Source organism: Nerophis ophidion, linkage group LG09, assembly GCF_033978795.1.
Source record: "Nerophis ophidion isolate RoL-2023_Sa linkage group LG09, RoL_Noph_v1.0, whole genome shotgun sequence".
Classification (NCBI taxonomy): Eukaryota; Metazoa; Chordata; class Actinopteri; order Syngnathiformes; family Syngnathidae; genus Nerophis; species Nerophis ophidion.
The window spans coordinates 51,549,651-51,561,033 of NC_084619.1; the positions used below are offsets into that span (position 1 = coordinate 51,549,651).

An 11,383-nucleotide genomic window follows, 5' to 3' on the forward strand; every position below is an offset into this window, starting at 1 on the left:
AATAAGTCCCCAGACACAGGAGGACTTTGACTAAAAAAAATATTAAAATAGTTTAAATATTTAGATAGTATTGTTATAATGACTTCATGTGTTTTTTGCGGATTATAATTGTGAAGAAAAATTAAAAACAAAATAATTTAGTTAAATTACATTTTTTGAAGTAAAATGTATTGGTCTCAGTCCCACTACTAGTTTACTTAAAAAAAAATTAAGGCACTTTTATGATTCCTTTTTTAGATCATATAGATAATATCTCTCACCATAAATACATAATACAATTTACAGTTAATACACGAGATGGTATTAGCTGATCTCCTATTCTTTTGTATCTGTGCACCAAACCACATGCATTTAAAGTTTCTACATCCAATAAAATTGTAGGCGTACGTTTGGGGAATTTATTTTGAAAAATAAAAATACAATTTAAGCAAAAAAATATCTAATCGATAGATTAATCGATTCAGGAAACAATCGTTTGATGCAAGCCCTACTGAATAATAAAATTAAATCCATTCAATAAATAATACATTCAAATTTATCAGCAATATTAACTCAGGTGAACAAAAAATAAAACAAACCTGCAAAACGCAAAATGAATAAAACAATTTGTTCTAATGTTTTTCTTTTTTTTTTTTTTTTAATCCTAATGAGTACGTCAGGATTACACTGCTTTTCGAAGTGGGTTTGCAGCATGATCTTGATAAAGCATGTTCCCAGGGTCACACGCACCCTACCCTCCCTGGCATCGCACTATGCACCCACCACTATTCGAAAATAACTGCTATTGAACATTAGTGTTGTGCCAAAATAATTTTTTAGATTTTACTCAGAACAATTTATTTATTCCAACAATAATACATATTTTTTCATTCATCTCTGTCAGCACCGCATAGTCGCTGACAACACTCTTGACATTTCTTCCGCCAGATGGTAGAAGTTACATAGTTAACTTACAGTAGATCCACCTGTTGTCATTTGTACAACAGGATATAAATCATTACATGCTTGCTGGTGTGCTGTAACAGTTTTCTAATGTGAAATATGTGCCTTGGCTCAATAAAGGTTGGGAAACTCTCTTCTAGATCGGTAATTTTTTGCCCACCGCTCCTTTTATTATTAAAAAGAACATTTAACTATTAATTCTTATATTGGATGGACAGTACTTCCTTCCTTTTTGTATGCCCCACTTTTCATATGAATAATTTTTCGGCTAAAATTTTCACCAACATTTTGCCCCTGTTTTTTTTACACTATCTTGATTATCGTACGACCGATCATTGTTTATTTTACTTTCTTAGTTAATAATTTTGTTCCCTGTCAGTGGACAACGAAATAAACAAAAACAATTTTACATCGATAGATAGAAAATTCTAGAGACCAAAAGGGTATTGGTGGAAATTAAACACTTTTATCACCTGTTGTAACCCTATTAACTGTCAAATAGAAGATGTAGTAAAACCGCCAAACATCAGGCTCTGATCTTGCGTAACAAACTCATCTGTTTGCAAATAATCGTGGAGCATATCTTCACTTGCTTTAGATTGTGTTTAGCATCATTAATGAACAAAATATATCAAAGTGGACCCTGGAATCCTTTAATTTTTCTCTGGGGGAAATGTTTCCACACCCCTGGTGTCTAATGGAATTAAACCCATAAATCAATAATATTATTATTAACATTCACAGTTCGGGGTGGGTGTCATCAACCCTTGAGCCATTGTGTTTCCCAAGTCTACACACTTGACACCCCTATCCTGCTCTTATTGGGATTCCTCTCTTCTCTCTTTCTTTCTTAGGGGAGTCGAGATAACATGAGCGTTGTATTGGTGTGTTTGCCCAACACTCCTAAAGTGTCAGAGGAAGCCGTGAGGAGGGATGCCGAGCTCAACCAGTACCTGGAGTCCCGAGTGGAAGGTGAGGATGGATGGCATTGGCTCTTTTAACATACAAGACCTTTGAAGGCAAATCTATCAAATGTAATAGTGATGTTTAAAATAATTTTTTGTCTAACCTCTTCTGGCCTTGTTCGACCCAACTGCCAGAATGACAGCACATTACCTCCTTTTCCATTTCAGCCAACACCCATCTTCCCTCTTGCTGCTCTACTCACTTTGTTCTTCGTTTTCTCGTCCTCTCGCACATAAAGCGTCTTCTTTTCTCTACCATTGGTCTCCTTCTCTTCCTCTTCCATCATTTCATCCCATTTTGTTCTCTCATGATGCACGAGTCCCTCTCGAGAGCTGTAAAGTTTTTGTTTTTGTCAGTTTGGTTATAAACTCTGTTCTGGCAAGAAGGGCTCGCCAGCTGTTTGCCAGTATGGTTAAATGATACTAATATATACTGATTTATTATCATGAAATCATTTAGCATTGCTTGTTAAAGTAAACGTTTGGCTTCTAACATGGAGTTAAAACAACAGAGAAGGGGACTGGAATGTTTTTGGCGGAACATTTTACTGGCCACTTGCCACCATCAACTGCATCCATCTTTTTCCCTAACATTCCTCTCGTCCTTGCTTCCCCTCTCCTCATTTGTCTCCCGTCAAGTTCAGCCGCACACTCGCCTCCTATAAGTGTGTCGTTGTTTTTCAGAGATGCTGTCCAGGCCGGCCGACGAGGGCGTCCCCGACCTGGTCACTGTGATGAGGAACCTGACCGCAGACTGCAACATGCCCTCTCTGCCACCAGGGGGAGGCCTCGCCAGCAAGTAAGGGCTCCTCCACTGGAGGTTGTAGGAAACATGCATTGTTACACATTGTGGGTTTTGTAGCATGTAAATGATAGAAATATACTATACTATATTGCCTTGCTTATTAAAGGTGGGACCATTTGGGCCCTGCGCGATTAGATTAGATTCCGATTGTTGTGATGACGATTTGATTCGGTATCGATTTTCGATTCAACGCGATTATCGTAATATTATTTTGTGTATCAATTTCAATAAAACCTTTTCAAAACAGGTTACAAAAGCTCCTCTTAGGTGCTGAAATGCGACTTGCGCCTAAAAACGTATTCTTCAAAAAGTATTTTTAAAATTGTATTTTACAAAAATCAGAATGTTATTCAATCTAATAACAGAAAAGGTAAGCAAACCCAATCACATCCTAATCCTTGTCCTACAATATTTAGGACTTATATTTACAAAGTAATTGAGAAGACCTACAAATACAAATACAAAGCAGCATTGAACGGGCTCTCGCACCGCCATGGTATTTAGGGTTGACGCAAGTATGCATGGCGCATTGAGTCACGTCCTTCTCAATGCTGCACGACTCGCCATCAAAATTTTAGGAAGATCGAAGCATATGAGAAGTAACATTTTCCATTACAAATGGGCAACTCTGGTGCCACGGCAGACATGCAGTCACAACCTTCCCAATGCCCTGACCCATCATCAAAGATTTCAGCAGGATCAGCGAATGTGGATGGAAGTTATGAACGTTATGATTTTCTACCACAAAGCGGCGATATTGGTCGAAATATCGCCGCTTAGTGACGATCAGACCCCGATCTTAGAGCTTGATATCAGTCTGGAAGGAGATCTGATCATCTAAAGTGAAGTCATTACCTTTTGATGGTTGATGGTGAGGAGCAGTTTTTGCCGCTACGCTCCGCCCACCACTAATGGGTATGCATGGATCCCCTAATGGAAACCCAGACGGCCGACTTGTTTGTTTTCAAATATGGGTTCTTGAGACTTTTCCTGTCACGATAGACCGCTCCATTAATTTTTGTGACAATACCTGAATCTGGTGGCATGGGCTATTTTTTTTTTAACAACTATCAAAGGGGCTTTAAAAAGCCAATCATTATTTTCTTTTGAGAGCCCGATCTGACAGTCTTCAAATTTTGGTGAGTTTTTGTGCACGTTGAGGGCCTCAAAATGCCTCAAAACATACAGAAGAATAATAAACGAAGCAATTTCAAAAGGGCCTCCGTAACTCTTTGATGCTTGGGTCCTTATAAAAGTAACTATGAATAATAATATTAATGATGGTTGTTAAAATGTCTGAATTCAAAAATGTATTTCACAAACTAAAATATATAATATATATATATATATATATATAGACACACGTATATTTTTTTTAATATCGATCTTGAAAATGATGAGTTGATTTGGAATTGTAATAAAAATGGAACTCGTGATTTGGATGTGAATATATTTTTTTTAGCACCTCTATTGATTATGGTGATGTTTTACATTTTTTTTTGTCACACACCCATCCTCTCGTGCTTTTTTAAAATTTTTGTTTAATTCTGCTCTTGGTCTTGCAGACGCAGTGTCATTGAAGCAGTGTACCACCGTTTAAATCCATGCAGAGAAGAAGAAGGGGTCAGTACTCAGTCGTTGCTAACAAAGATTTTGTCAAGTCTGCATCCCGCGTTTAGACGACATCCCTAGCTTTGCTGTTTTACTTGGAAAGGTGGTTCATATATATATGTGTGTATGTATTTGTGTGAGTATGCTTGTGTGTGCGCGTGTGTGCATGCGCATCCACATTGTTAATGTTGTATTGGTGTATAAAGTGTCTTTTTGCAAGTTTGGCATTAAGTCACTATGTTCAACGATTATTGCAGACTGTGTTCCCAAAGCATATAAGGACTAGTTTCCTTCCATTTTCTACCAATTTTTTACGCCTACCCACAGGAATAGTCAACTGAGAAGGCATGTTGTAGATCTTCACTGTCCGCATTAACCCTTCCTGTTAAGGTTTAGGAATATTACCCTCTGCATAATCAATCATCTTTTACAATGTGCTTTATTTATCAGATTTTGTAGTGTGGGCAGATAGTGTTCGTTCTACAGTATGTCACAGTCAGGCATCCATCATTAATTACATCCATTAGGGCTGGGCGATATGGCTGAAAAATGTAAGAGTTTCATATCGGTTGATATCGATAATATTTATATTTTTTTATCACCTAAAAATAAGGACCAACGAAAAATATATTAAATGTAAACATTATTAAAAATGTAACCTTCATTTGATTATAATCCCAAAATGTCAACACAACCATTGGAAACAATCAATGTTAACACAATTCTAAAAAAACACATTGAACACTTAAGAGTAGCTATTTAACTTTAAGGTGCAAAAATAACGAATATGCACAAAATGCCTAATAAAGTCAATACAAATGGTGCAACGTGTGAAAATGTAAGCATAGAGAAACTCAAGAGTACTTTTTTGCTGGATTTAGTGCCAGGAATTTACAGCTGTGTAACAGTTGTTTTTTGTCTATTATTCTTATTTAAGTAAGGAAAGTAACTTAGACCGTAAATTCTGTTTAAATATTATTGGACAAATTACTATTTTAAAGTCGCACATTTGTTATATTTCGTATTTTTTATTTATACAGTCCTGCACTTTAGTTCTTACCTGTTGTTTTCGTATACCCAAATGGGGAAGGGGCAAGGGTTGAAACAAAAAAAAAAGAGGCAAGGGCGACAAAGGACTTACGGTCCGTTTTTGTTTTTTTTTTAAATAAAAAAATACTGCCATATTGTCGAGGAGACTTATTGTATTATCCACAATTTCTTTGTACTCTGCAGCACTCATTTTTACTTTCTCTTCTCACTTCATCCAGAGAATCAACAGGCTGACAGCAAGGTGGCACAACAAAACTTGATAGTTGCTACTGTTACCTGATTGGCTGTTAGCGTGTCACTCACTGATCAGTGATCACTTCCTGCTTTGCTTGTTACCAGAGCGCGAGTGCCTTTGTTTATGCAACCAACCTTCCGGTAACTTCCGTTTAGTCCCGACCAAAAAATATAAATATATAAGTTTTATCCAACCCTTTTTTTCATTGCTATTATGTGTCAATTATGACGTATATTTGTATAGTTTTATCGGCCCAGGCCTAATATCCATCCATCCATTTTCTAAACCTGTCCTCATTATGTTCAGCTGTAGACGGCTGACTTTAGGGCGATAGGTGAGGCACATCAAACAACCATTGACACCTGTGGACAATTGACACACAGGTTGATTATATACCTTCTGCTATCTAGTGGAGGACTTCTTGCACTGCCTGTTAATACATGTCACTGGCATAGATGCATGAAAAAAGATACATTATTTGTGCTTGAGAAATATGGAAGGTCTGAGTTTGGCTCCTACGATGGTGATGCAGGTTAAGTTATGGTGCAAGTCTTAACTAATTTGGAAATTAACACCGATGTCACTCACACTGTACACAGGACACAGGAAGAACATAGGAAATACAGTCAGAAAAACATTGAATACAAAAATTAAAAGTGAACGATAATAATTTTACTCTACATTTAAAACATTTTGTGGTCTAGATAATTTGTATTGGATATGCTTTGGGTAATATTTGCATAGATTTTATTCTACAATCACTTTTAAAAACAGTTTTTGAGTCCGTCTGCAAGATATTACATTCTTTAGGCGTATATATATACATCAGGGGTGTCAAACTTGTTTGAACTAAGGGCCACATTGCAGTAATGGCTTCCTTCAGAGGGCCGTTTATTTAAAACAAAAGTAAATAATAATTGCATTTTTTTGCATTTGGATAATTACCTGTTATTAATTGAAATTCAAGTGTGATGCATCTGATTAAAAATATATATATGATTTGACCGCACTAATGTACAATCATCTTATGTTATTACACGATTTCAGATACATTTGAATATTAGATTTTTTTGATGTTCAGATTGATGGATAACTTACTTTGAAATCATAATTTTAATTTCCACTCGGGGATTAATAAAGTAATTCTGATTCTGATAAGAAAAGGTGACAAGCAGACATTTACCTACCGTATTTTCCGGATCATAGAGCGCATCGGTATATAAGCGTTCTATATTTTAAAAGAAAAAATATGTTTCCATATACAAACCACAGATATGTATGTCGTGAAATGAATTATTTACACAAACATTTTAAAAATGTTTATTTACTTAACTTAATTGTTTCAAACGGTGCCTGTAACCTGGCAGTAAAACGGTGAATTAAACAAAACAGAAGTCATCGTCATGGATCCACCAGCTGTGGAAGCTACTGTAACTCTCCAATCAGCTAAACCGACTCAATACCTCTACGGTGACATTCTCATGAATTCACTTGGGATTTTGTGAAACAATAAAGTAAATACAAACACTCGTAAACGTGTTAACATATTAGCTAATGTTAACATAGTAGCTAATTCCAAATGCGCTAGCTTTATTACATTATGATAGCATGTACAAATATGCATGAAAACACTCATCATCCCACATGGTATGGTTTAGTAAGTAAGATTTTTTTGTTATAAACTTTACAAACATTGCCTGGCGTGACGAATGAAGAATCCATATGAGTAGAAACGCTAGGGATGGAACGGTACTTCTACTTATTGTTCAAAGCTATAAACAGCAGGAAACATATGGTGGAAATCAGACCCTAAATTCATTATCGGTCCCATTTAACTGAAATTAATATTGTCCACCTTTACTTTCCATTTCTCTGAAGTACTGCCATCAGAAAGGTCTGTCTCACCCTTAGGAGACGAGCGATGTGCAACAAAGTGTTTCTCCATCGTGCGCTCGTAACTAATTGTAATTTTTTTTGTACAATGCTAATCGTTTACTGAACGTAATGTCATAACGCAAGGACAGCCTTGTACTAATGTCGTTGGGTTATTTCTTATTGGGAATGACCTAATGATGTGTCCTCAGACGGCTGCAAATGAGCACATTAGGGCATTACGTGCACACGTAGAGATTGTCTAACTGTGTGTTCACCCTCTGCTTAACGCAGCCCTCCTGTTTCATTTGGTAAGTGATGACATATATAAGTGTTTTTTGCCCATCTCCCCCTCCCGCCCCTCCACACGTGTATCCTCCCAATTAACAACAGTCTTGCAGGCATGTGGAGGGGACCACCTTCTCTGTCCCCATCCGTGTCCACGCCTGCGTCTTCTTGTATGCCGACAATGTTCACTGTCCGCGTTCTTCCAGGTCCCTTTTGATGTCACAAAACACGCATGCACTGTCCGCACACGCATGCACCGCCCTCGTATTGCAGGCCTTTCCAAAACAGCAACTACCTTTTTTTGTCTCTGTGTCACTTTCCTTCAACAAGACCGAGAACCTTCTTGGACCTTTCCCCTGCAGGCCTGAGAGACTCTACCGGCTGGCTTACTCTTGCTTTAACTTCTCATTTGTGTTCAAGTTGAAATAGGGGAGTACAACCTCTTGACTGTGCTCTCTCTTTTCCTTTTAATCTTCTCTCTATTGTGTTTTTTTTTTTCTCCTGCTCGCCCTTTCTCGCTCGGCGGCGTTCACCCGGCAGAGCGGCGCTGACTTGGAGTGCCACTGGTAGACGGTCGGAACGACTTCCCGATTGGCCGGATGGATTTAAAACAGAAAAAGCCAGGATCACAAATGTTTTCTTTACAATTCCTCACACTGAAAGACCACAAGGAGAAGTCCTGTTGTGCAAAACATGGGAGCAAGAATACGTTTATTTTTGAAAAAATTTTTTGGGACTGCTCCGGATACTTTTAGGCTTCCCCACTTGCTGAGATCTCTTAAAGAACTACACACCTGTCAAACGATTCCCAAAGCAGTTTTTCCTGGGCGGCTACTAAAAGGGGATTAAAGAGTGAACTTTGAAAACCACTTAAAGAACTTTTAAAAGCCACTAAGTCCAAAGACCCAAAACCTTCTGATACCCTAACACAAGGGGGCGCTCACTGGAGCATGACCGCATTAGGTCCGGCTCCACGTCCAAAGTGATGTCAGATCTTTTTTTGCACGTGCTTCCTCCTCGACTCCACACTTGATATCATTTACTATTCCCCGGTCATATTTCAAGTAAGTGACAGCCGCGTGGCCTAACACAGTATCACTCTTAACTGTATTCCTTATTGTTTCGACACGGTAACGTTCCAAAGACTCTACACACAATCCTGCTTGTGATGCCACTTCTCTTTTGTGATTTGTTAAATCAATAAATAATGCCAAAACATGAATTTCAACTCTTGAAATGTTTGCTTCATTTAAATTTCAAAGCTTAAGCTCATACAATATTTGTGAACGCTTTACACTTGTTTTGTGAGGCACAAACTTATCTGGAGTACTATGACATTTTGACACAAGTACGTGATCCCACCAGGGCCTTGGATTTTTTTCACAGAGTTCTACATTGGAAATTGTACTGAAAGTTAAAGGATATTATGGTGAAACTTTAGCCCCAGTTACAAAAGCAAACATGGTGGCCATGTGCCATTCTATTTAATTGGTGCCTATTTGGTCCCCAGGAAATATAACTTGTAAATGCACAATAACATTTGTTGTAAAATCCATTTTAAAATTATTATCAAGCAACATGATTGCAAATTTGATCAATGCAATTTAAATGATTACCATAAACACTGGGAACAACTTTTTTTGTTGGATGTGCATACTTCTTAAAATTAGATTTGACCATGAAATATAATCATTTTAAATCCCTCAAATGTTTTTTTAACTGTTAAGTTAAAATTCAGTCCATAGTGGTGTCTCCAGGGTTTCCCTCAGTCTCTTTACCCTAACGCAGTGCTCCTGTCCAAAGGCAAAACCCAGTAACTAAATTTTGGTCAAAACTGAGCTGATAATACTTTTGGAGTTCCTAGGTGATATGCTTTACATTAATGTATGCGATATTGTAATTTGTTCCGTAAGTAAGCTGTTACGCGCATGGCAGGACCTAGCAAGTACCACATAACCGCGTAGATACAACAGAAAAACCTAGTATCTCAAGGGACCAATCGGAGCTTCTTTGTCAGTTGCCTTATTGTCTTTAATGAGACATTTGCACGAATGGGGGCCGACGGTCAACCTGATTATGTGATATTATGGCACGAGGGGATATTTGGAAGATTGGCCCAGGACGTTGCAAGCACCTTCATTAAATGTATTGTTCTTGATTTTTCCCCTTGCATACTCTTTTGGGCAGATAACTGTGGAGGTCTAAATAAAAACTGGACACTGTACACGGATCTTGCCCAATGTGTAAACGCAGAATGGGACCCACCCGAGATTGTGATAAAATATCTGGAGAAAGGGCAGACGTTCATGAGAGCAGATTCAATCCACGGCTCAATCGGCAAGAAAATGAAAGCTCAAGAAAACATTTATACTTTTGATGACTTTGTAGATCTTTGTAAGACAGCATCAAGATAGATTGGTTTTCCTTTGTTTTCTCAAAATCAGCTAGAAGTGAGTTACTAGGTTTTGCCTTTGTACGGGAGAGTGGTTCTCAAATGTTTTTTACTTAGTACCCCCTTAGAAAACACTTGCTTCTCCAAGTACCACCATAATGACAAACAGCAAAATGCAGTAGCATAGTAGGCCTAATTATTCATTAAAACCAGGGCAGACATTTATTTTAACAAGTATGTTTAATATTTTGGCCCCTGTATCATTACACACTGTTTGAACAGTACCACTGTTTGACGATAGTAAAATAAAACACTGTACTTTATTTAAGTGATTCTTTGTCAAACCACTACTGGTACAGTTAACACAGTTTGAGATTTACTGCCCGAACACATTAAACCCTGTGAAATATTTGGAATATTCCATAAGTCACATGGTCCAGATCTGCATCATCCACATTCTCTACAACCCACAGAAAAGGCAGAAGAAATATTTGCTCATTTTAATTTTTTTTATATTTCAAAGATTTCAAATCAAAACACAGGTTTGGTACCTAAATTATGATATAAAAAATCATGTGCTGTACGAAAGCTATTAGCATGAAAGACACCCCTAAAATGTCACTCCTGTTACTTTCGGTCCTGTTTTGCAAATGAGTCATCTTTGGCTTAAGATCTTTGTCAAAAAATTTGAATATACTAGTGTGAGTAATTTAATAACTATTATCAAATTTGGAATTGGGGAAAAGCTCATTTTTTTTGGGTTTAATTTGAGGTTGTTACGTCAAGCTAATGGCACTAATTCAGTGGAATGGTCCACATGCTGTGTTGAAAACCAGCCTTTGAGGTAATACAGTACTACAGATAGCAACTTTGGTTTAAAAAAAAAAAAAACAATTTATATGCTGCAAACTTAATGGAGAATTCAACATGTGTTTTAGAAGCTAATACTCATTATTATTGTCATTTTTACTTACTTGGGGATGACCTTGTGTTAGAAATAGCCAAATATGTGCATGCTTGTGTGTTACATCCTATTTTATCGGCTACAAAACAAAATAGCACCTTTAATCTCTGAACAGTTTATTGTGTTTGATTGCCGTTTATAATCCCCTTGTAGTTAAGCTATAATAAAATTATGTCATTTTAAGACAATTTAAGGTAGAAGGTCAAACTCATCTGAACATTTGACCTCTTAAAATGTTATTGATAGTTATTATTTCTCC

At 37.2% G+C, this 11,383-nt stretch overlaps 1 protein-coding gene across 2 annotated transcripts in view; it reads left to right on the plus strand.

The window, feature by feature from the left end:
- The window catches only part of ppm1ba (protein phosphatase, Mg2+/Mn2+ dependent, 1Ba), a 31,114-nt gene extending 22,118 nt beyond the window's left edge, over window positions 1–8,996 (plus strand). Inside the window, exons 3-7 of one of the 2 annotated variants that reach the window (XM_061911206.1) lie at window positions 1,797–1,914; window positions 2,592–2,706; window positions 4,278–4,335; window positions 7,775–7,791; window positions 8,309–8,996. In XM_061911206.1, coding sequence (XP_061767190.1) covers window positions 1,797–1,914; window positions 2,592–2,706; window positions 4,278–4,335; window positions 7,775–7,791; window position 8,309 — 309 coding nt within the window. In that variant the 3' untranslated portion in view covers window positions 8,310–8,996. The remainder of the gene's footprint in view (window positions 1–1,796; window positions 1,915–2,591; window positions 2,707–4,277; window positions 4,336–7,774; window positions 7,792–8,308) is intronic. The other variant, XM_061911205.1, reaches the window with a different exon arrangement.
- Window positions 8,997–11,383: the final 2,387 nt, after the last annotated feature.